This window comes from Tiliqua scincoides, chromosome 1 (genome assembly GCF_035046505.1).
Source record: "Tiliqua scincoides isolate rTilSci1 chromosome 1, rTilSci1.hap2, whole genome shotgun sequence".
In the NCBI taxonomy this organism is placed as follows: Eukaryota; Metazoa; Chordata; class Lepidosauria; order Squamata; family Scincidae; genus Tiliqua; species Tiliqua scincoides.
Genome location: NC_089821.1, coordinates 152,072,448 through 152,098,751, shown reverse-complemented (window position 1 = coordinate 152,098,751; position 26,304 = coordinate 152,072,448). Strand labels below are relative to the sequence as shown.

The window sequence follows — 26,304 nt, the reverse complement described above, 5'->3', positions numbered from 1 at the left end:
ACGGAGGCTGCATCCAGCTTCCGCACTGACTTGCCCCAAGTATGTTGCATTGACTGAGCTCGGCCAATGCAGGGGTCTGGAGAGGGCGGTGAGGGAGATGTTCCGGGGCAGGGGAGGGATGGTGGAGGACAATCCTGGGGTGGGCGGGTGGGGAACGGGAGGTGGGGCTGGGGCCCAGCTGTTATGCTGGATACCAATCCTGTACCCCAAGCAGCACGGAGTGGCTGCAAGCCACTCCACTCTCCTTGGACATGCCACCTCTGGAGGTGGTGCAAGTCCGAGGGGACCCATTGGGGCTGCAGTTGCTTACCTGGGGGTAAAGGGAAGTGTTTCCCCTTGCCTCTGGCAGAGCCACTTTGGGCACCTATCTTGCACTGGATACAGCACAGGCCTCCTGGGCTGCCTGTTCCAGCGCAAGATAGGTTTCCACTGTTAGGCTCTTGAATAATATTGTGTATCCACAGATACACATCCCTTCTTTGGATCCCTGACCCTCAGCAATGAATTCCAGAACCCCCTGAGCTACTTAGAAGTGTAGATGGAATAGCATTGAAAACAGAAAATGTAATTGCTTACATAAGCAAGCCTCAGGGTTGTGTACTCAAGTCTCCCCTTACATGCTCAAATTGCCTTCTTGGCTTCAGGGTTCCAAAAAACCACCATTTGCATCTTAATGAGCAAACTATTGTCTTATATTTGCCCTACAAACAACTACTGGAAACAACAGTTTGAATTCCAGTTTTCAGTTTGGAGAGTAAGCATAAACTATTGTTTGCCATTTCAGGTGTAACAGGAAGGAGGAAATTGAAACATATGAGGGGAGGGGGAGGAGGGAGCATGTGAGCTTGAGATTTTCACATATTGAACTCACTGTGGGTGCGATCGTGACCTCTGCTCAGTTCCATTAGGGTTCCATTCACCCTGTGTAAAAATGACAGGGAACATTGGTCAGGATGCCATTCTTTTTGTCCTTAAGGTATCCTAGCAAGTATCTTTTAGTACAAAAATAAATGGCATGTTTAGATAAACTTCTGTTGCTTATTGTGATTTTCCTCTTTATTTTCTAACCAAAGGGTGTACAGTGTCAGTTGCAAATGCATAGTTACCATGAAAACTGCTTTTGTGCCTCAGCCATTATTATGCGCAATACTGGATAGTAGAACAGGTTTGTTTTCCTACTTTAGGAATGACATTTGAAGTTCTTGGAACATTGGTTGGAGCAGCACTTCAGGGACAGTTAGTCGCCAGTGCTCATTACTCTGAACACTGTACTAATCACACGGTAGACATTTTGGACCAAGACAGCCTGCATCTACATAATTCCAGTCTCCTAGTTATCGCTCATGGAGTAAGTTGAAAAAAACATGTTTGAAGGTTTTGGTAATGTTGCATGTGATACTGATTTTCTTGGTTAATAATGACGTTAGAGTACTACAGGGTCAACAACCTCATTTCAATGAACTCTCACAATCTGGTCCTAAGCATTAAAAAAAAAAAGGAAAGAAAGAAATCCAGCAAGTTCCACTAAGCTCAATAGGACTTTTTTTCCTATTAAGTATGCTTAGTATTTCAGCCTTTGCTTTTCTGCCTGATTCAGAAGATCAGTAATAAACCTGCTAGGACCTCCTCAATGAGGCAGAGAAGCTCATCCACAAAAGTGTGCAAGCTATTACAGGGCTATTGCATTACAATTAATGGGAGATTTCTTTCCATCCTCCAAAGCTTTTGGCCATCATAGCCTGTATGCTTTATGTTGGTCATTCTAGCAAGCAGGCATAGGACTCTTCTTTAATATATGTTTGTTCATTCCTGGATCTGGAATCACTTGCACACACCGGATCCTATCTCCTCCATCTCAAACCTCCCTTTTTTCTCCTCAGAAATACACCACCCAAACAGGTAGTGTATGTCCAAAGTGTCCCATAGGCACCGCAACGGCTTACACAGGAGAAAGTATAAACGTATTCTACTTAACCTCCCATTTGCCATCATGTCACCCACCACCACCACCACTGAATGCACTGTGTGCTTTTTCGGCACTGCCGGAGGAGGATAGGATTGGGCTGTTCGATTTTTAAGTATGTTAGGTGAACAGTTTCCACTGAATTTTGGGCAACTTTCATTCCTTATAGAATCATATTTACTCCACTACTAGCTTCCTAGAATGGATCAATCTAGCTATTTTTATGAATTTAACTTTAGTGCAGTCCTTAATGTCTTAATTCAGCAGAGGCAGCTCTCAATTTATGCAGGAAATGGGTTCTTGAAGAATCCTGTGTATATCAAAAACACGCAAATGAAGAATAGCTTCCCCATAGAGAATAATGGGGTTGGCATGGGTTAAAACAGTGGTTCCCAACCTTCAGTTGGGTCCTACCCCCTTAAGGAGAGTAGCAACCTAACTGGGGAGCCATAGGTGCTGTTAATATAGCACTTCCAGGTTTTACTGCCATTACCACCACTGTATGCAGGTAAGTAAAAAATATCCCTTACCTGTGTTCAGTGGCAGTGAAACCCAGAAGTTTCACTTCTGGACACCTACAGGTCCCCTGTTGGGTCGCTACCCTCCTTAAGGGAATAGCATCCAAAAGTGATTGCACACACCTACTGGGGGGTCACAACCCATGGTTGAAAAACACTGGATTAAAGGCACAGTCCATGAATATTCACTTAATGAATGACAATTGTGGAGGCAGGCTACTGGGATTGAGACTCCCAAAGTTGAAGGCTCACCAGTCAGGGCAAACAAGTTTGGTGCTGGAGGGGGAGCTTTTTGTGTTTGTTGTTCTTAAACCCCGAGAATGAATCTCCTCCTATCCAGCTCCTCATCCCTCCACTCCTCCTCAAAGATATGAATCCTCACATGCTCCTATTTGAATCCTGGAGGGACTTGACTCAGCTCTCTGGACTCTGGCTGCAGTGCTGCCTCTTTCTCTTTCTACCTCCTGTTATGTTTTTTCCCAGTCTTGACTGGCTGAGAGGCAGGTAAGCTAGAATGAATTCTGCCTGCCTCGAATAGACCCTGCCTTGAATTAGAGGCAGGCAGAGTCCATTCTAGAATGCCTGCCTCTCAGTCAATCAGGACTGGAGGGAAAAAAACTCCCAAGAGGCAGAAAGAGGAAATTGTGGCACTGCAACCAGAGTCCCAAGAGTGCAGAGTCAAGTTCCTCCAGGATGCAACCAGGAGCATGGGAAGGTTCATAGCTTTGAGGAGCAGAGGCAGGAGGGGGAGATTGAAGAGTTCTTAAGAGTCTTGAATGCACACAAAAGTCCCCCCAGCACTGAACTGGCACAAAGAGACTTCGTGGCTTTTATTTTTTGCTGGTTCAGAAACTGCACAGAATTGATCTACCTGCTCAGTAGCTGTGGATGTAACAGGCCCTCCAAGGAGCCTGCTGTAAACCACCCCTCTATAATTGCTTTGGCCAAAGTTTGCCTCTCCCCTCTGATGCACTTTAAAGAGCCCCCTTGAACCTCACGGTGGGTAACAGAGACCAGTCAACAAGCCATTTACCAGGCTTCTGGGAAGCTGTTTATGTGACCTTTGCACTAATCATAACCATGTTATTTTTAAAAAGCCCACACAAATTGTACTTTCAGTATTAATTTTTGAATCTCACTAATTCAAAAACACGCAAGACAGAGCAAATCTAGTATCTCCCTGTTTTTAAACTCTCTCTCTCTCTCTCTCTCTCTTGCTGATTTTTACTGGATTTGAAAAATTGATGTGCTAAGCTGTCTTCTCACCAGTGTCTTTTGGTTGAAATATGTTTCTGTCTCCCCTGTCCCCATTTACTCCACCTTCACTTTGTTAAAGAGAAAAGTCTACATGACTGCGGCAGGGATAATTGGCGGACTCTACTTTGTTGGCATTGTTGCCCTTTTCCTTGGAGTGAAAGAAAAAGTTGGTGAGTGTGTTTAAAAAGGATTAATAAGCTAACATTTTAAACAGCCAATACATAGCTTTCCTGCTTTTAAAATGTATCATTTTATAGATCTGTATTTCACTCCTTATAGACCTTTACACCGTCAAGTCAAACACATCAGTTCCTTTCTTTATGGGACTCAGGCTCACAATACGGTATGGACGATATGTGAAACTGACAGCAGCGTTTCTTATGATCTCAACAGCAGTTCAGGTAATTCTATTTCCTAAGAGGACTTGTGCCAGTCAGAGCTTATATTTATATTACAAAATAATCCATGTCTGCTTCGGTTGATTCAGACAATACTTCAGTCACCCACCTAATCTCAGACATGTGCTCTCATGACCTGGCCCTTCTGATCCCATTCAAATGCATTTCCTTCATTGCTTGGGGGGTGGGGGTGGAGATTTTGTCTGAACCCTTGCTTTAACCTACCTTCAAAGTAGAGGGGCAACTTGGGTGAAGCCCCCCACCCCACATGCAAAATTAAAGAACACGAAAACTAGCCTGGGAGCAAAGAGAGCAGCCAGAATATTTATGTATGTTTTTAATTGTGTGGGGCTGATTAGATGAGAAAGTATCCTCTGAATCAGCCCTATAATCTTAAAACATGATCATATGCATTTACATGAGCATGAACCATTGAGAAACTGCAGTGGGTCTTTTCCCCCTTAGGAAATAAAGGCACTATGCTGCTTAGGCTGGTTGGTTTTAAAAACATGTGCCTTGCCGAATCAGACCAAAGATCCATCTAGTCCAGCATCCACTTTCCCGAACCAGTGGCAAATGAGATACCCCTAGGAAGCTCACAAGGAGGTCATGAAACCAATAGCTCTCCTTTGTTGTTGACCCCCAGCAACTAGTGCTCAGTGGCATTCTGTCTCTACAGTTCTACTTAGCTGTATTGAAACCCTCTCTGCCATTCAAAGTCCTTGTGAAGATGGGCTGCAACTTCTGTGGCAATTTGCCACATGTAACTTTGCTGGTGTTAAATTCATGATCTATGTCCATGGAAGTAACAAAGGGTGCAATCCTACCCTGCGCTGGAACAGGCAAGCCAAGAGGCTTGCACCGCATCCAGCGTGGAATAGGGGCCCAAAGTGGCTCAGCCAGAGGTAAGGGGAAACTTTTCCGTTTACCTCTGGGTAAGGCACCATGGCCCCTATAGGTCTCCTTGGACTTGCGCCACCTCCAGCGGTGGCGCAAGTCCGAGCGGAGCAGCTTGAAGCTGCTCCGAATTCCTCCGGAACGGGATGGGATCCGACGTAACTGCCAGGTTCCAGCCCTGCCTCCTGCTCCCCACCTGCCCGCCCCAAGGGCCACCCACCACCTGCCCTCCCTCCACTCCAGAACACATCCCTCCCGCCTCTTCCCCACCTCCTCCCTGCCTACCCCAGAGCCTTGCATCCAGCTGGGCCGGTGCAAGGCTTTCCACGCAAGCCACCATGGAGTCTGAATTGCTTGCTCGTGAGGAGGCAGAAACATGCTTTACGACACGTTTGCAACCCTCCTGGGCTGGCACAAGGAATTTGCGCTGGCCCAAGTTCTTCTCTGGATTGTGTCCATAGTGCAGTGGTTCTCAAACTCTCTGGAAGTTTGAGAGCCACTAAGTCTTTGCAGGGAAGGGAGGGAGGCAGCGGGGGCAGGGGGTCCCCAGTGGCTTTGAAGTGAAAGTAGAGCAATTGTGCTCCACTTCCTGTTTTGTGTAGGTGGAGCGTGATTGCTCTACTTTTACTTCAGAGCAGCTGGGGAGCCCTGCAGGTGCTCACACAAGGCTCCCGGCGCCCCAGGAAGGCTGCTGCAGGGGCTGGTGAGTACATCCCAGTCCCTGCAGCCCTGTTAGTGAGGCAATCCTGGGGATCATGTCGCTGCCTTCCCCCCTGCCCCCACCCCTTAAGGGGGCAGAGACCAGGGTCCTCAGGCTGGGGCGTTGCGACGCCCCAGTTTGAATACCACTGCCATAGTGTTCAGGGAACTACTGATGGTGTTTGCCATCAGCCCTCTAATACCCATACATATTGTTGTCAGTCTCATAGCAAAAGTTCCTTCCATTTATGATTTCTTTAAAGGCGTCCCTTGTCCTGACAGATTCTCATTTCTAAAAAGTGGGTCCCGGTGCTAAATGTGTGAGAACCACTGCTAAAGAGCGCTAAACAGAAATGCATGGATTTCATTGTTTCCACCTTTTCTGAATAGGTATAATTGTTCAGTGCAAAAGTCATGTAGTCTGATCAAGCAGAGTGTTTGATTATGCTCTTAAGATTATATTTTAATTGTTGTAACAATCAGTTAGTATAAATTCTTGTTCAGGGAGTATATGAACTGTAAATGGAAACCCTATAGAAATCAAATATTTAGATCACATTTAAAAATTATTTTGGTAAATCCTTTGGTTCTCAGACATTTAGCACCAGGACCCACTTTTTAGAATGAGAATTTATCAGGACCCACCGGAAGTGACGTCATGACCAAAGTGACATCATCAAGCAGGAAAATTTTTTAAAACCCTAGGCTGCAATCCTACCCAAACTTACCCAGGAGTAAGTCCCATTTACTATCATTGTTAAAAGAATATACATAGTAGCTTGTTAAAAGTACAGGTCTGTAACATTTCCCCAAATGCAGTCACATACCATGGGAGCATCAAATCAAATATATTAAAAATAAAATATGGAAATGAATGGGGACCCACCTGAAATTGGCTCACGACCCATCTAGTGGGTCACAGTTTGAGAAACACTTCTCTGTTCCATATTTGAATTCTGTCTAATCAAACATTTTGTTGCTGTTTTGTTTTTTGTCTTCAATTCACCAGATTGAACAAGGCAACTTTGTCCTCTTTTGCATCCATGCAACTGACCTTCAGAGCCACTTTCAGTATTTAGTTGTGATCATCCTGGTGAGTGTGTGGACAAAGCAGAGCTTCCTTGCTCTTAAAGCCCAGTTTTCATAACATGGTATGCATAGCTGCATGGCTGATGTGTTGGCATGTGACCCTTTAAGGAAGGCAGTTTATTATCTAAAAAGACAGCAATATCCCAGTTCTTCCCTGGGTCCAGAGACAAGAACTGGGTTCAGGCATAACATGAAACTATGGTTTGTGCTAATAGCAGTTAAGAAACCACACTGATGTTTGAGTTGTAGGCATACAAAAGGCCAATCATGATGTAGAGTTGCTTAGTCTGCCTTTGTTGCCAATCTGCCATGGACTCAACTCCCAACTCTGTGGTGCAACAGCGAGTTGAGGTCATAACTGAGGTGTATGAGTGATATGAGAATTCAGACATAACAGGAAACCTCAGTTAGCACAAACTGTAGTTTGCAAACCAGCTTCAAACTATCGTTTCAAATCCTGGTTTGTTGGCACCAGCAAACTACAGTTGGTGAGAAGATTCAGATATACATAAAACAATGGTTAACTGAACAAATTATCACTTTGTCTTGTGTCTGAACCCAGCCAGTAATGTCCCTTATGTAATATACTACCTTCACCATTATATTTTTCCCTGAACTTTCAAAGCCAAGTTTAATTGTCAGCATCCCCATGTACGTACGTAAATCTTTTGATGAACCCTGCTCTGCAAATCACATTTGCATGTAGTACCCGCAGGAAACCATTTCCCTGTGGTATAACTGACAAAATGGTGAGTGGTGAGCACAAGGCTACATTTCCCCACACCATGGCTAATAGAAAATGAATTCTGTTCCGTCTGTGAAATCTCCTCTTTAAATGCGTATCGGTTTTTTACCAGGATAACAGTTCTGTTCATGGAAAATATATTTCTGCTTGGGTCTTTTCAGTAACTTAGTAATCTGAGTAAATGGATGGCAGATGCATCCTATTTCAGCATTTGTTTTGAGCTAGACCTCATTGCTTCTTTCAGGTACCCATGAAGATTAATTCTGCCTTAGAAACAAGACAGACTAGAATATCATTCCTGTCTTGATGACCTCATTACAAGGTTTTAATGCAATACATATATTTTGCATCCCACATTTCTGCATGCCTCTATTTTCATGCAAAACCACGCCAAACCACAGGGCATCTGGGGCCAATTTCATGTCATAAATTCAGCAAGTGACCTGAATTGTGACTGGGAAGTTGGACAAGGCATGCAACTCATTTAATTGTTTTTGAAGAGCTTTCACCATTGTGATGAATGTCCTGTTTTTTCTCCCTATTTTTGCCTATTCTATATTTTTTAACACTTTTAACTCCCCAGAAGCTCCTGTGCAGGTTCAGCAACTTAAAAAGTCTCTGGGGCATCCTTTGCAAGTAGCTTTTGTCCTTTGTTCAGAAACTCCATTATTCTTCAATCATGTGTGGTTTGTGGATTCAGCTGCACTTTCTGCCTGGAATGGCTACCCTCCCCTCCAGGATTGGCATGTGCTTAGCAATAGGGCAGCATAACTGTCCATCTAGGTATTTCACCTTCAGCTGCTGGTCCTCTAAAGGAAAAGCAGGGAGCAAGAAGGGGGTGTGTGCATGCATACATGGCCTTCTGCATAGCCTTCTCACAGGAGTCCCTTTCCCTGACAAACGCATTGTCCCATGTTGGCTGAATCTCACATTATGAGACCCTGTATGGTCTGGTTTGCCCCCCTCCCCATCATTTTGTGATATGTGAAACTACCCATAGACTAACACATGTTATTCTTAATGTTTCATCCTGCTTGATTTGATCCTTGTCTTAAGTAATATGAAGCCTGCTTCCCCTTCTCTGTTGACATGACTTGTACCATCACTCATAGATGTCAGCGGTAGTGAGCACTCCATTCTGGCAATGGTTTCTGGTGCGTTTCGGCAAAGAGAAAGCAGCATGTGGAATAACTGTAAGTGTTGCAGTTTTGTACCTCAGCTACAGTTTTTTCTGGCTGTAGCGCTGGAAGCTGTGGAATCCTCTCTCTCACACACACACACACACACCACCCACAGTGTATAGGATTGTAGCCCTAATGGGGAGCTTCTGCCAGTGGCCCAGTAGGTCAAGGGAGCTACCAGTCAAAAAAGTTTGGGAACCACTAGTGTTGACCTTTAAAGCCCTGTGTGGTCTGGGGCTGGGTTATCTTAAAGACTGTCTGTGCCCATGTGAACCTACCTGGGCTGTGCAATCAGCCTTGCATGCCCTGCTCTCTGGCCTGCTCGTGACACAAATTTGACTGGCAGGAACCAGGGGACAAGGCTTTCTCAGTGGTGGCATTGCAGCTTTGGAACTCTCTCCTGGAACAGTGTGCCACATTCACCCTCTTGCTGCTTTTAAGCATGGGTCAAAACCTATTTTCCACAAGGCACCAAGTTTTTAGTTGTAATTCTGTCTGGCTGCTGGTAGTTCCCACATAAGTTTTTTTTTTTTTTTAATCTGTTTGAAGTTGGGGAAATATCTCTTCCAAAAAGAAGTGTCGAACAGGAGCTTGCACATACCTATCATGACTTGTAATCCATCCTGGGTTACAAGCCATGATAGGTATGTGCAAGTTCCTGTTTTTAGAAGTAGACTACCTCAGAATGCCAGATGCAGGGGAGGGCACCAGCTTGCACATTATGTCTTGCTGTCTTGTGTGCTACCTGAAGCATTTGGTGGGCCACTGTGAGATACAGGAAGCTGGACTAGATGGGTCTTTGACCTGATCCAGCGGGGCTCTTCTTATATTCTTATGTCAATTATCTATTACCATTAATGAGAAAACTGAGAGCAGTTGCTATTTAACTATTTGACTATCAAGCATTTGACTATCAAGAATACTTGTATCTGCTGTGTCTTTCTTCCCTATTTTCTGTGACTGTACTAGCAAAGCTTCTGGTAATATTAGCCTAAGCATGCCCTCTGTCATGTCCTATTCTCTTTGCTAGAAAATTCCATATTGTGGCAATATTGGTGTTTAAAAAAATTGGGTGCAATAGCTTTTGAGTGGTTAAACCTTGCTACTATAGTCTTCCTGCCCCTGGGGGCTGGGGGATAAGAATAGGCCCTCAGTTTGGCTGTACTTGTCATAAGAGGTGACTAAACAGCCACCGGGTAGTTGGGACTTGTCAGCCTGGGAAAACAGCTCATCTGAGAGAAGGAAAACTCTGGTCCCAAACCTCCACTGCCTTGCGGCTACATCCAGTTAAGGAAGTCAACCTCGAAGCAAAATCTGGAGCCGGAGTCCCTAAGGCAGTTCATGGCTGAACACAGTCACGTTCTGGCAACTCTTGCGATGCCGCTGGAACCAACCGTATTGGCCTCTGCCTTTCCATTGATCCATTTCAGCAATGTGGAGAGGGGGGATTTGCTGCATGGGAAAGTCTCTCCTCCATATCTACTTTACCCAGGCTTTGTGCACTGGAGAGGACACTCTGTTCCAGAACCACTATTCAGAGCGCGATACCATGGTCTTCCAAGACTGAAGGATGCCAACAACCTATAGTCTTCTTCCTCTGCTTCCAGGCTATCACAATCTTGTATTGTTAGAGTGCTCTCTTGTGGTGAAACAGTGACTGTTGCTGAATATTACAGACTGTATATGTGCATTGTTTGTACCCTGTACTTCTCAGGCACAGACCTCTGCTGTTCATCCCCTCTTTGTCTTTAATTGTGTATAGCAACAGAGGCTTGAGCGGCTGGTAAACCAAAACATTTTTTAGGCTGGTCCTGCTGCTAAAAAGTGTGAGAACCACAGCAATAGGTTGTATCCAAAAGAAGTTTAGTCATGACTAAGCTCCATTGACATTATTTGGACTGAAGTTTGTCTTGAACAAACCACACAGTTTGATTGCGTGAAGGTAAGAAATGCTATTTGGCATGCTTTTTCATTTTAAAGGCATTTAAATGGTGATCCCAGTATCCACAGGGAGTTAAATTCACAGATGCCAGATACATAGATATCAAGGTCGCACCTATACTTTGTTTCCTTACCTTCAGCCATCATTTGTTTATGTGTAGTTAGTCCATGGAAGTTATTACCACAAGTTATAGTGATGGCCACCAGCTTAGATGGCTTTAAAGGGGGATTGGACAAATTATTGGCAGGCAGGTCTATCAATGGCTGCTAGTCATTATGGCTGTGTGCGGTCCCCAGATCCATCAGCAGCATGCCTCTGAATACTGCTTGCAGGGGAGCAATGATGGTGAAAAAGAATGCCTTTCTCTCTTGCTTGCGGGCTTCCCAGAGGCTAGTGGTGGTCCACTGTGAGAAACAGAATGCTGGGCTAGGTGGGCCTTTGGCCTGATCCAGAAGGGTTTTTCTTATGTTAATATTGTAATGCAACAAATGCCACTTTCTCATAAGGCTGCTATCATTTTTGTGTTTGTTACTTTCTTTGCTTCAGTGCGTAAATTCAGTGCATAAATTAAATGTTATTTAATTGTATGTTTTCTCTTTACATGTCATAATTTGTGTTGCTTTTAGAAGAAAACCTGTTGAATAAAGTTCATGTTGTTTTTTTTTTAAAAGATTGAAAATCATTAACCCTTTGCCTGCTCCTTTCTTTTTCTACTAGTGGATGATTCCTTTTACAATCCTGCTGGTGACTGTCCCTAAACCTGGAATAGCCTATGTGGTGGCTTTTGTATCTGGGCTGAGCATTGCAGCAGCTTTGCTGTTGCCATGGTAAGAGAGTTTTGTAGAAAACAGTGTGTGTGTGCGCGCGCACTCGTGTACGCGTGCGCCAGATAGAAACTTGCAGTTCTCAACTTTTAAGGAATATTACTTGATAGGTTTTATGGCACATCATGTTGTTCTTTCAGTATCTCAGAAAGTGAGCTTGCACATCAGAGCAGGAAATTATAACCATGTAGGAAGCTTGTTTTCTTCTAAGCCAGTGTTTCTCAAGCTGTGGGTCAGGACCCACTAGGTAGGTCACAAGCCAATTTCAGGTGAATCCCCAATCATTTTACTATTTTATTTTTAATATATTAGACTTGATACTACCATGGTATGTGACTGCATTTGGAGAAATGTGACACATCTGTACTTTGAACAGGCTATTACGGATATACTTTTAACAATGATAGTAAATGGGACTTACTCCTGCGTAAGTGTGGGTAAGATTGCAACCTAGGATTGTTAAAAATTTTCCTGCTTGATGGCATCACTTTCAGTGGGTCCTGAGAGATTTTCATTCTAAAAACTGGGTCCCAGTGCTAAACGTTTGAGAACCACTGTTCTAAGCATAAATAAGTGTAAAAATCCCTTTGGTGGTTTAGAAAAGCTTGCCTATGTAAACCACCTTGAATTAAAGTCTGAGGAGAAATCTGATGACCAAGAACGATGGTGTATGAATACTTGTTGTTGTTATTTGTCTGTAATAACAGCTTCAGATGTTGAAAAATACTTAAAATATGTTAACTTTCCCAAATAGCATGCAAGGAGATCAAAAGTGAAAAAAAAAACACTTTAAAATGTAGTTGCAGGTTATATACAAGATGCATGTTATCCTTGTGGCATTCATGTGTTGGCATGTGCTTTTTCAAGGATAAGAAGCACTAGGAGCTTAGAGATGTGACTAGAACCCATGGTGGGTGGCTAAGAACCACATAATAGCCTGGACAATGAACTGCTGGAATTTCAGCTCAATGCCAACCATCCATTTCTGAGTTTCCAAAATAAAATACCTGCACATTTGCAGTCTTTTCACCGAAATTATGTTTTTCAAAACGAAATAATGAATGCCGCCATCCTTGTACTTGGCACAACTGGTCACAATATAATCATCACAAACTACATATTTCAAGCCGTTAGAGTTGTGTGGCTGAACTATGCCAGTGTCTGCAGACCTTTTGATACCTGAGTCTGCCACCTCATAAGAAGAGCCCTGCTGGATCAGGCCCAGGGTCCATCTAGTCCAAAATCTAGTTACAAAATCATGCAGGGGATGGACAGAGTGGATAGAAAGACACTCTTTTCCCTTTCACATAACATCAGAACCAGGGGACATCCACGAAAGTTGAGTGTTGGGAGAGTTAGGACAAACAGAAGAAAATATTTCTTTACCCAGTGTGTAATTAATGTGTGGAACTCTTTGCCACAAGAAGAAGTGATGGCATCTTGCCTGGATGCCTTTAAGAGGGGACTGGACAGATTTCTGGAGGAAAAGTTAATTATGGGTTACAAGTCATAGTAGGTATGTGCAAGTTCTTAGTTTTAGAGGCAGGCTGCCTCTGATTGTCAGATGCATTGGAGGGCACTGGGATGCTGGTTGTGCCTGTTGTCTTGTGTGCTCCCTGGGGCATTTGGTGGGCCACTGTGAGATACAGGAAGCTGGATTAGATGGGCCTTTGGCCTGATGCAGCAGGGCTGTTCTTATGTTCTTATGTCCAGCTTCCTGTATCTCACAGCAGCCCACCAGATGCCTCAGGGAGCACACACAAGACCACAAGATACTTGCATCTTGCTGCCACCTCCCTGCATCTAGCTTCCCCAACACACCGATCACTGTGTTTTTGGTACAAATACTGGAAGTTGTTATCTGAGATGAGGTTAAGTGCCAATTTTCAAGCTTTTTCTGACATGAATATGAATTGGATGGAACTGAGTAGCATATAATGTGAAAATGGCTTTACAGGTGCCTGTTTTTCCTCTCATGTTTTCTCATCTCAGAAAGCCACTGCCATGCTAATACTTGGCCCTGGAAAAATAGCAATGTGAGGCAGCTCTAAGGATCCTGTGGAGAATGTAGTTAGGCACCATAACCTGGTAACTGCATCTCTAAAGGACTATGGTAATAATATAATGTGCATGTAGCAATTAGTCCTGACCAAGAGCAGATGGAAGAGCTGTTCATAATGAGGATGGAGTTTTCTTCAGATAACTTGTCTTGGTGTATGCCAGTAGAATACCTGTTGGCGTACGTGTTTTAAGAAAAGACTTTCTGATTGGGACTGTAGCTGCTTGGAGGCGCTCTCTAAAGTAATTGAATCTCGTAAAAGGTATTACAACTTTCTATTAGTGTTGCTCATTACAGGTCACCTGGGGAACATGCTACACTCATTCGGTTTTATTCTTCATTGTTCTGCATATCACTAACCTATCAGCAGCAGTAATTAGATTTCATGTTAATCAAAGCTGTAGTCCCAGGTGTCCTCACCCTTGCTGATTCGGAAAACTCTACAGTTGCTCACTAACTTAACCAAAATATCACTGACTGCTTCAGGATTTCATTCTAGCCTCACCCATTTGTAGGCCCCCCCCCATTTTTTAAAATTTAGAACTAGTTATCTATTACACAGGCCTACAAAATTGAGGGTCAGAAAAGTTTTTCCCAAACTTTATGGTGGTTTGATATGAATTTGGGGTGCTGATTCCAAAAATGGTATCTGTTTTGCCCTATCTCGTCTAGTTTTGGAGATATAGTATAACCTCATTAGTGAATGGTTCAAGCAGCTTCCTCATGAGGAAGCTGCTTGAACTGTTCACTAAAGAGGCTATGCCGTTTCTGATACTGATGAGGCTTCCTTTTCTTTTTAAACCAAGATGTTGTTTAAAGTGATAAAATGCTGGTTAGAAATAATATATATGGCCAAGACGCTGCTAGTGACTGAGACCCAACCCAGAAAGCTAGTGTCTGCATCCACATTCACATTGTTGATTGACTTATCTACCACCCATGTTTACTCATGTGATCCTGTTGTTGGCAGTTGTAAGCCCATCATTACAGGGCCTGAGGCCTGTTCATTACAGGGCCTGAAGGCCTGAGGATCTGCCAAACATCTGAGGCCTTCAGAGAGCCAAGCAGCACAACTTCTGGTTTCCATACCCTACATGGTGTTAGTCAGGACTCAGTGTTTAAATGGAGGCTAGTATCTACTCCAAAGTGTGATTGCAGGTTCTCCTGCCAAACCATATACCACATTGTGTCTGGCTGCAAACACAGGGCGTATACTGGCCCATGGTCCGACTTTTTCAACAAAGGTAACTCTGTCCTTAAATGGCTGGACAAATTAGACATTGACATTTGATCTAGTCTAATTGATGTATGTCCATGTATTTTATGCCATACGCCAGGGCTGCCCAAACCCCGGCCCGTGGGCCACTTGCAGCCCACTGGGGGTCCCCATCCGGCCCCCAGGGCAAATTAATTAATACAAATTAATTCTTTTTTTTTTCCGGCCCCCGACACAGTGCCAGACAGATGATGTGTGTAAGTGTGTTTGAGCACCCCTGCCATACACTAAATAAATAAATCAATTCTGGTTTTCGACCAAAAACTGAAAGTTATGCTTTTGACCCTCCGAAGGCCTCCGAAGGCCCTCCAGATAGAAGAAGAGTATCTTTGGATGATAACAGGTGGCCCACCCTGCAGGTTCAGAACCTATGGATATTCAAATCCACGGTTACCAAACCTGCAGATACAGAGAGCCACCTGTATTCATCCTACAGTGAACCTTATTTTATTATGGAGAGTTAATTGTAAAATGATTTGATTATATACTGAACCAACAGTACAACGAGGATCCATTGTATAGTTAAATTCCATGTAATTTCCCAAAAGCATCTATTGAAGATGTGTGTTTTTCTCTTGTGTGGGTTAAAGGTCCATGTTGCCTGATGTAGTTGACCACTTTCGAGAGGAGAATCCTCGTACCGCAGGACATGAGACCATCTTCTATTCTTCGTACATCTTCTTCACTAAGATATCAGCTGGAATTGGACTGGGCTTTTCTTCTGCCAGTCTTCAGTGAGTGGTGTTGTATATTAAGACCCAGTGTGTTCAATTGGCCTTATTCCAAGACTTTGACTTTAGTTAGTTAATTATATTATCCCAAAGATTTTACTTGCATGTAAACTTTTAACATCTGAAAGTTGGCAGTTGGTTGGTTTCAAGTTGGGTTGAAATCCACTTCAGTTGTGGACTTGAGCCCCCAAGAAGATTGGTTTGTGGTGAAGCTGATATGGTATGCAGGAACTGTTTGTTTGTTTGAATTGCGCATTTCCCCTTATGAAGCAAATGCCCAAGGCGGCTACAAGTTCCACATTAAAGTATACAATATGTAAAAGTCAATAAATTCATGAATAATGATTAGAAAAAAATGAACACAAAGCATCAAATGCAGGGAGTAGTTTTAGCTATAAAGATGTGAAGTAACAATATAAAAGACAGTATAACAGCATGAAGTAACAGCTGTGTGCCTTTTAATAGGGTTTCTGGTTACAAATCAGCGGTGTGCAAACAAGTCAGCTCTGTAATTACTATGCTGAAGCTCTTGATCGGTGCAGTCCCGGCCGTCCTCATAATTATGGGCTTACTTATACTCTTCTTCTATCCAACTGGCGAAGAGAGTGAAATGAAATATAACTCTAAAAATCGAAGGTAGGTCTTATCAGCAACAAACTGTTCTCGTGTTTATTGCAAAAGCTTTTCCTAGGTTTCCATGCAATTGGTTTTTTGATATTAATGTGAAAGTGATAAAGCACAGGACTGAACTTGAGACCTTCTGTATGCAAAGTACAGCATATGGTCTGTTACTAAGCTCTGGCCTCTCACCTTCCAGACTTAAGCAATATGGCTTTATATCCTTTCTTAGGGATTTGTAGTGTTGGTCTTTGATGGGTCTCAGTGGACAACTGGCTCCAGAGTATTGAAGTCATCTTTCCTGCCAAGCTGGATGAGGGTTTTCTCTCTGAGAATGTATAGGATTCCGGCTATTTCAGGTTTTGTAAGTTAGAGGCAAACACTTTAAATTGGACTCAAAAGCTGGTTAGCGGCAAGTGCAGCCATCTTCAAATCAGCTGAAGGTCAGCTTGCAGGTCCCTGCCTGAACCAGCCAGCACTTCAAATACTTCTCAGGGGCTGGACCAGCTGAAGTAAAGGTTATTCCTAAAAGTTACAGAATTCCCTAGGCCCCATCTCCTCAGGAAAAAGGTGCAATCATAGATGATATGTAACATAAGCACTTCCACACACAGCAGGATAACTGCTGGACCTCTCTCTCTCTCTCTCTCTCTCTCTCTCTCTCTCTCTCTCCCCCCCCCCCTTCAGTAACCTTTATTGGCATATTAATGGACCTAGACTTTGACGATGTCATTGTCCTTGCATCTCAGTGATGATGCCAATTAGGAAAATAATGCTTCTTCCTGTCTCATTTCTTTGTCTTTTTATTAAACAGGAGGAATCGTTCAAACACACAAAATCTCTCTGAGAAGGAAGAAAACACTTGGCTTTGAAAGTCTGAATTGGAACGACTGATGGGAACTGAAACCTAACCAGAAGGCAGTACTGAGTGGGACAGGCGGCTTGTGTGGGATTCCACAGAAACTTTGCATCAAGGGCAGCAAAAGCCTCGAGACAGCAAGGCAAAGTAAATTCCCCACTTATGCTGATTTAGAGGAGTACGGCTTGTACAAGTGTCACTCTGAGAACTTGCATGGGTGTGTAATGCGACTGCATACAGTGCTGGAATGCTCTGAAAGGAAGTGCTGCTTGTAAAATACAGCAGGTGGTGCTCTTTCCCATGAATTACCATTATAGTATTATACTGAGAAGGATGGTGAGTTCCTAAGACAGTGCCAGGAAACAGAGCTGAGACTTGCAGATATTCTCCCCTGGCTGGTCATCAAGACAGGTGGGTACTACAGTTACTCCTTTAAAATGCTGACCAATTTTCAGGTAATGAATCATGTTTTTCCTTACCTGAATGGGCCATATAATTTCTGTTGGGCACTAAATTACCTTTAACATTTTTTTCTAAACAGGATCAGTGTAATGTAAAAAGAGTATTTTGAGAAAAATATCCTTTCCTTATTCACCCGTTCTTGTAAATAGCAACATTTTCATGGCCTAAGAATACAACCTTCGCATATGAAGATATATGCTACCGAAATTAAGGTCTCTTAATGTCGGCAAGGCACATGGCTGTGTGACCATTGCAAAAATATGTTGCCAGGAATGACTAGAATGGAATTAATGGCTTTCTTTACATGTGCCTCTTAGTTTGAGGTTATTTTTAAGTTCTCAGGTTAAGATCTTGAACAAAGCATCAGTAATCCAGTATCATTAATATGGATGCACAAAACGCTAGAGATTTGTTACTCTGTCCACAACTGTATAATTATTTACCCAGGAATAATATTGTTGAATGTAACTATTCAAAACCAAGCATTAAAATAATTGCCACTGCCACTCCACTGCTTGCAGCACACTCTGCTGGTGGAAGAACAATGTGCGTAACAGGGCAGGGGATTATTCATTCAGTAGTGGAGCCAAAACCACTGTTACCTCAGGTAGTAATATTCTTGGGATAACTCACCTTTTGATTAACTGAAAATAAAAGAAATACTATATTCTGAAAATCTCGGCTTTCAGTTGTGCACCAAAACTGGGCCACTTCACCTTATCCAGTGACATCCACAGGAGCATGCTGCACTGTTTTTGTAGCCAGAATGTGTTCATGTGGTCAAGGGACTGTTTCTGCAAATTGGCACCTCCAATTTGTGTGTTGAACAAAGAGCCGCCACCATTTCCATGATTTCAGTAGCCCTATGGTGAGCTGTTACAACACAAATCACAGCAGCTGTGTGTACATATTCAGGATGAAGGCCCTAATTTGTACAAATGGCTCCTGCACAAGCCATGAGCTTGGCCATGAGCTCTCTGTAGTGCATGGCATATTGGCGAGTATCTTATTAGTGCGTTTGCTCTCAAATGCTCCCTCCATGACTCCCTTAGTGAACAGAAGGAGGGTTCTGCTCATTCCAAGGGGCCTTGCATGTGAGAATGTTCCTTTCATTTGTAGAGGGATCTCCCAGTGGGATGCTAGTTGGGATGCTACCCAATCACTTTCCAAATGTGCTGCTCATGTCACCTGAGGTGGTTCTGCAACTTCCATCTAATGTAACCTCACTTATGGACAACAGATAATGCTTTTGTAGTCCTGGCTTGTGGTTACTCATTGGCTTGTGCCAATTCCAAGCCAGGTCATACATAGAGATAGAGGAACAAAAGAGCAGGTCACTCATGTATCATCTTGACCTGCTTCTCAGTAAGCTGGCTCTCCAGTTAGATTTATAGTGACCTAAAAATGTCATATGCAATGTGTTGCATAACTAGGAAGTATAATAAATACTATAAAGTGCATACCAAACTTTCTGCCCAATGATACACAAATGTGATAAGCTATAAAACTACATTATTTTCCTCTAAAGTAGATAGAAAGACTATGGCATATTTTTATTAGAGAGCAGGTACTCTCAGTCTGTCCTGCATACAGTAATCTCAGACCCTAACATAGAAATCCATAGAACTAAAATGTACAGGTGAATATATCTGAAAAGTTGAGTTTATTTTTGATAATGAAAGGAAATATTTTTATAATGTCTTAAGTTTAAAAGCACTGGTAGGGTTAGAGAAACATCTTAATGCTTAGTATTTATTTTTTTAAGTTATTGGGAGCACAAGCACAAGCTGGGTAGGCAAAGTGTCACCTAGCCAGACAAAAGGTTTTCAATCAACACAATGTTCATTTTGAGACAGTTTTGGATTGCAAAACTAGAAGCAAAACTGCAAGAAATGGGGCAAGAAAGGCAGGACGCATCCAGTCTTGCTGTGTTTAATTTCACCTTCCAGAGAATTCAGCAAACAACCCTCGCCTCCAAGCCTTGTAATGTAAACTGGAAACATTACAGTGGCCCCTGCTAAGATGCAAGTACCAGCCGCCATCTAGAATTAGTGTACAAAAGTCCCACAATGTTGAGTTCCCGAGTGGCAGGACACAGTATCCATCAGCGGGATTCAAACATGTATTTTAATTTAAACTTTATGATTGTTTTTTTTTTTTAAGTAGCTGCATTGTCATTGACTGAAATTTCTTTTTTCACCCTTTTCTCCCCCTCTTATGTTTTGGAATTTACTTCAAATAATCTGATAACATGTAGGATTTATTGCATGTTTTATGTTTACAGTGTTTTTGCCTCATGCCTACTAATAAAGCCATTAAAACGACTTTGTGTGACCTTTGCTGCCTTTTTCTGGTCTGCTTTTGTTATCCTAATTCAGGGGTGTCAAATATACAACCCAGACATGGCCCATGGAAGCTCTTCATCTGACCCACATAACTGGGCTCTTCCAGCGCCAACTTCTCAGCAGCACCACTTCGGAGGCTCTGGGAGGGAGAGATGGAAGGAGACCTCAGAAGGCAAGAAACAGTACAGGGGAAGGGACAGACCAAGAGGGATATGCTGCTAAGGCACTGGGAGAACCCAGTTAGAATGTGAGCAATCCTTTCATCAGTGTTGCTTCTGTATCCATGGGTGCATACCCCCCCCCCCCAACTGTCCTGCCAGCAGGGAAGGGCACTCACCAGAATGGAGAGCAAAATCAGGTATCAGGGAAACACCCACTGGGCAGGTGCCAAGGAGATTGGTTGGAATGGGAGCCCAGGTCTAGCCACCCAGAAAATAGCCACAGAGCTCAATCTGGAGCCCAGGTCTACCCAAGCAGGTAGACCTGGGCTCCAAGTCCAGCAAATAGCCACAAAGGCCTGAAGGAGGACATGACTGAGACATACAAAATTATGTAAGGGATGGATGGAGTGGACTGAGATATTCTTTTCCCTGTCACATAACACTAGATCCAGGAACATCCACTAAAATTGAGTGTTGAGTTAGGACAGATAAAAGATTTCTTTCCTCATGTGTAATTAGGCTGTGGAACTCTGTGCCATTGGAAGTGGTGATGGCATCTTACCTAGATACCTTTAAGAGGGGATTGGACAAATTTCTGGAGGAAAAGTCCATCATGGGTTACAAATCACTCATGATAGGTATGTACAAGCTCCTGATTTTTGAACATAAGAACATAAGAACATAAGAACAGCCCCACTGGATCAGGCCATAGGCCCATCTAGTCCAGCTTCCTGTATCTCACAGCGGCCCACCAAATGCCCCAGGGAGCACACCAGATAACAAGAGACCTCGTCCTGGTGCTCTCCCCTACATCTGGCATTCTGACTTAACCCATTCCTAAAATCAGGAGGTTGCGCATACACATCATGGCTTGTACCCCATAATGGATTTTTCCTCCAGAAACTCGTCCAATCCCCTTTTAAAGGCGTCTAGGCTAGACGCCAGCACCACATCCTGTGGCAAGGAGTTCCACAGACTGACCACGCGCTGAGTAAAGAAATATTTTCTTTTGTCTGTCCTAACCTGCCCAACACTCAATTTTAGTGGATGTCCCCTGGTTCTGGTATTATGTGAGAGTGTAAAGAGCATCTCCCTATCCACCCTGTCCATCCCCTGCATAATTTTGTATGTCTCAATCATGTCCCCCCTCAAGCGTCTCTTTTCTAGGCTGAAGAGGCCCAAACGCCGTAGCCTTTCCTCATAAGGAAGGTGCCCCAGCCCCGTAATCAGCTTAGTCGCTCTCTTTTGCACCTTTTCCATTTCCACTATGTCTTTTTTGAGATGCGGCGACCAGAACTGGACACAATACTCCAGGTGTGGCCTTACCATCGATTTGTACAACGGCATTATAATACTAACCGTTTTGTTCTCAATACCCTTCCTAATGATCCCAAGCATAGAATTGGCCTTCTTCACTGCCGCCGCACATTGGGTCGACACTTTCATCGACCTGTCCACCACCACCCCAAGATCTCTCTCCTGATCTGTCACAGACAGCTCAGAACCCATCAGCCTATATCTAAAGTTTTGATTTTTTGCCCCAATGTGCATGACTTTACACTTACTGACATTGAAGTGCATCTGCCATTTTGCTGCCCATTCTGCCAGTCTGGAGAGATCCTTCTGGAGCTCCTCACAATCACTTCTGGTCTTTACCACTCGGAAAAGTTTGGTGTCGTCTGCAAACTTAGCCACTTCACTGCTCAACCCTGTCTCCAGGTCATTTATGAAGAGGTTGAAAAGCACCGGTCCCAGGACAGATCCTTGGGGCACACCGCTTTTCACCTCTCTCCATTGTGAAAATTGCCCATTGACACCCACTCTCTGCTTCCTGGCCTCCAACCAGTTCTCAATCCACGAGAGGACCTGTCCTCTAATTCCCTGACTGTGGAGTTTTTTCAGTAGCCTTTGGTGAGGGACCGTGTCAAATGCCTTCTGAAAGTCCAGATATATAATGTCCACGGGTTCTCCCGCATCCACATGCCTGTTGACCTTTTCAAAGAATTCTATAAGGTTCGTGAGGCAAGACTTACCCTTACAGAAGCCATGCTGACTCTCCCTCAGCAAGGCCTGTTCGTCTATGTGTTTTGAGATCCTATCTTTGATGAGGCATTCCACCATCTTACCCGGTATGGATGTTAGGCTGACCGGCCTATAGTTTCCCGGGTCCCCCCTCTTTCCCTTTTTAAAAATAGGCGTGACATTTGCTATCCTCCAATCTTCTGGTACTGTGGCTGTTTTGAGGGACAAGTTGCATACCTTAGTCAAGAGATCTGCAACTTCATTCTTCAATTCCTTAATAACCCTTGGGTGTATGCCATCAGGGCCCGGTGACTTATTGATCTTTAATTTATCAATGAGGTCTGAAACATCTTCTCTTTTAACCTCTATCTGACTTAACTCCTCGGTTAGGAGGGGCCGTTCGGGCAGCGGTATCTGCCCGAGGTCTTCTGCCGTGAAGACAGATGCAAAGAACTCATTTAATTTCTCTGCCATCTCTAAGTCTCCTTTTATCTCCCCTTTCCCTCCCTCACCATCCAGAGGGCCAACCGCTTCTCTGGCGGGTTTCCTGCTTCTAACATTTTTGAAGAAGCTTTTATTATTCCCCTTAATGTTGCTGGCCATGCGTTCCTCATAGTCTCGCTTGGCCTCCCCTATCACCTTCTTACATTTCTTTTGCCACAGTTTATGTTCCTTTTTATTCTCTTCATTAGGGCAAGACTTCCATTTACGGAAGGAAGCTTCCTTGCCCTTCACAGCCTCTCTAACTTGGCTGGTTAGCCATGCGGGCACTCTCCTGGATTTAGTGGAACCCTTCTTTCTTTGCGGTATACACCTCTGCTGGGCCTCTATTACTGTTGTTTTAAGCAGCCTCCATGCACTCTGGAGAGACTGGACTCTTTTTACCCTCCCTTTCAACCTCCTTCTAACCAGCCTCCTCATTTGAGGGAAGTCCGCCCGTCGGAAGTCAAGGGTTTTTGTTAGAGATTTGCCTGGTATTCTTCCCCCAACGTGCACGTCAAAACGGATCGCAGCATGATCACTGTTCCCCAATGGCTCAGTAACGTTTACATCTCTAACCAGGTCCTGCGTACCGCACAAAATTAAATCCAGAGTCACCTGTCCTCTGGTGGGCTCCTTGACTAGCTGCTCTAAGCCACAGTCATTTAGCACGTCAAGAAATCCGGTTTCCTTATCGTGACCAGAACACAAATTGACCCAGTCAATATGAGGATAATTGAAGTCCCCCATGATTACAACCCTGTCCTTCCTTGTCACCTCCCTGATCTGTTTCCTCATTTCAAGGTCCCCATCAGATTTCTGGTCTGGAGGACGATAGCACACCCCCAGTATTACATCGCTGCACAAGCCTGGTAATTTAACCCACAGAGATTCTACGGTGGAGTCGGACCCACCTTCAATCTCTACTTTGCTGGATTCTATCCCTTCCTTAACATAAAGGGCCACCCCACCTCCAACACGCCCCTGCCTGTCCCTCCTGTAGAGTTTATAGCCCGGGATTGCGGTATCCCACTGATTCTCCGCATTCCACCAGGTTTCCGTTATGCCCACTATGTCAATATTTTCCCTTGTCACCAGACATTCCAGTTCTCCCACCTTTGCTCGTAGACTTCGGGCATTCGCATAAAAGCATTTATACACGGAATGCCCCAGGATGGGCTGCTTATTCTCTCCTTTGTCCCCGCATCCTCTCATTGTGCCAAACCGTCTATCACATCCCATCACCCTACCTTTCCCAATTTCTTCTCCTACCCTGCCTTTGTCTTGTTGTTCTCTAACCTCCCCATCCTCATCCCATAGGGATGAGGAGTCCCGAACCGGATGCCCCTCGGCTCCTGTCGGCCTTCCCCCAGGGATCAGTTTAAAAGCTGCTCTGCCACCTTTTTAATGTTATGCGCATAAGAACATAAGAACATAAGAACAGCCCCACTGGATCAGGCCATAGGCCCATCTAGTCCAGCTTCCTGTATCTCACAGCGGCCCACCAAATGCCCCAGGGAGCACACCAGATAACAAGAGACCTCATCCTGGTGCCCTCCCTTGCATCTGGCATTCTGACATAGCCCATTTCTAAAATCAGGAGGTTGTGCATACACATCATGGCTTGTACCCCGTAATGGATTTTTCCTCCAGAAACTTGTCCAATCCCCTTTTAAAGGCGTCTAGGCTAGACGCCAGCACCACATCCTGTGGCAAGGAGTCCCACAGACCGACCACACACTGGGTAAAGAAATATTTTGTCTGTCCTAACCCGCCCAACACTCAATTTTAGTGGATGTCCCCTGGTTCTGGTATTATGTGAGAGTGTAAAGAGCATCTCCCTATCCACTCTGTCCATCCCCTGCATAATTTTATATGTCTCAATCATGTCCCCCCTCAGGCGTCTCTTTTCTAGGCTGAAGAGGCCCAAAGGCCGTAGCCTTTCCTCATAAGGAAAGTGCCCCAGCCCCGTAATCATCTTAGTCGCTCTCTTTTGCACCTTTTCCATTTCCACTATGTCTTTTTTGAGATGTGGCGACCAGAACTGGACACAATACTCCAGGTGTGGCCTTACCATTGATTTGTACAACGGCATTATAATACTAACCGTTTTGTTCTCAATACCCTTCCTAATGATCCCAAGCATAGAATTGGCCTTCTTCACTGCCGCCGCACATTGGGTCGACACTTTCATCGACCTGTCCACCACCACCCCAAGATCTCTCTCCTGATCTGTCACAGACAGCTCAGAACCCATCAGCCTTATACCTAATGTTTTGATTTTTTGCCCCAATGTGCATGACTTTACACTTACTGACATTGAAGTGCATCTGCCATTTTGCTGCCCATTCTGCCAGTCTGGAGAGATCCTTCTGGAGCTCCTCACAATCACTTCTGGTCTTCACCACTCGGAAAGTTTGGTGTCGTCTGCAAACTTAGCCACTTCACTGCTCAACCCTGTCTCCAGGTCATTTATGAAGAGGTTGAAAAGCACCGGTCCCAGGACAGATCCTTGGGACACACCGCTTTTCACCTCTCTGCATTGTGAAAATTGCCCATTGACACCCACTCTCTGCTTCCTGGCCTCCAACCAGTTCTCAATCCACGAGAGGACCTGTCCTCTAATTCCCTGACTGTGGAGTTTTTTCAGTAGCCTTTGGTGAGGGACCGTGTCAAACGTCTTCTGAAAGTCCAGATATATAATGTCCACGGGTTCTCCCACATCCACATGCCTGTTGACCTTTTCAAAGAATTCTATAAGGTTCGTGAGGCAAGACTTACCCTTACAGAAGTAATTACCCTTACTCTGAAGTAATTACCTCAGAATGCCAGATGCAGGGGCGGGCACCTGGATGCAGGTTTTGTCTTGTTGTCTTATGTGCTCCCTGAAGCATTTGATGGGCCACTGTGAGATACAGGAAGCTGGACTGGATGGGCCTTTGGCCTGATCCAGCAGGGCTCTTTGCATGTTCTTATGTTGGCTATAAGCTCAATCAGGAGCCCAGGTCTACCCAAGCAGTTAGACTTGGACTCCAAGTGGAAGCCCAGCTCCACCTGCCCAGCAAATAGCCACAGAGCCTATAAGCTCAATTGGGAACCCAGGTATACCTAGCAGGTAGATGTGCGCTCCAAGTCCAGGTTGGAGCCCAGGTCTACCCACCTAGCAGATGTCCACAGAGGTGATAACCACAAGCAGGACCCCAAGTCTACACAGCAGGTAGACCTGGATTTGACTTCCAGGCGGGAGCACAGGTTTACCCACCCAGCAAATAGCCACAGAGGTTATAAGTTCAATCAGGAGTCCAGGTCTACCCAGCTTGTAGAGCTGGATTCCAAATCCAGGCATGAGCCCAGATCTACCCATCTGGTTGACCTAGGCTCTGAAGGTAGTGCTCATGGTCTCCCCCTTATACACTGGATCCACCCCTGATTCTAAGGAGATTCAGCTCTCAAAAAGATAGAATTCAGCTCTACTTGGTAGATTCAATAAATTCAATAAATAAATAAATTCAAATCTTTTTAAAAGTAATGAATATTGTAAAAAAAAAAAAAAACTAGCGTTCCAATGGCATTACTGTATTTGACTTGCATATCTTTCCTCTTGCTTTTATGTAAATAAATTTTATTTTAGTATGTATCAATGCAACAGCAATGTGTCATCGGCTAATGAAAGGCTTTCAACACAAGCAGATACTACCTGCATCACAGTGATATGTTTTACTTTTGCAGGTTTGCAAGCCTGTGTATTGCACTGGTGTGTAAGAATATGTTGCATGTT

The 26,304-nt window shown here is 44.1% G+C and overlaps 1 protein-coding gene across 3 annotated transcripts in view; it reads left to right on the top strand.

The window, feature by feature from the left end:
* Nucleotides 1–19,840, top strand: part of MFSD2B (MFSD2 lysolipid transporter B, sphingolipid) — a 35,850-nt gene extending 16,010 nt beyond the window's left edge. Inside the window, exons 6-15 of one of the 3 annotated variants that reach the window (XR_010794989.1) lie at nucleotides 1,185–1,348; nucleotides 3,818–3,908; nucleotides 4,018–4,139; nucleotides 6,742–6,825; nucleotides 8,679–8,759; nucleotides 11,407–11,516; nucleotides 15,439–15,582; nucleotides 16,045–16,215; nucleotides 17,012–17,467; nucleotides 19,776–19,840. Coding sequence is in view for 2 of the 3 variants with exons in the window: in XM_066639831.1 (XP_066495928.1) it covers nucleotides 1,185–1,348; nucleotides 3,818–3,908; nucleotides 4,018–4,139; nucleotides 6,742–6,825; nucleotides 8,679–8,759; nucleotides 11,407–11,516; nucleotides 15,439–15,582; nucleotides 16,045–16,215; nucleotides 17,012–17,069 (1,025 nt within the window). In the remaining variant the exon portion in view is untranslated. Of the gene's footprint in view, nucleotides 1–1,184; nucleotides 1,349–3,817; nucleotides 3,909–4,017; nucleotides 4,140–6,741; nucleotides 6,826–8,678; nucleotides 8,760–11,406; nucleotides 11,517–15,438; nucleotides 15,583–16,044; nucleotides 16,216–17,011 lie in introns of all 3 variants that reach the window. The other 2 variants (XM_066639831.1, XM_066639832.1) reach the window with 2 other exon arrangements.
* Nucleotides 19,841–26,304: the final 6,464 nt, after the last annotated feature.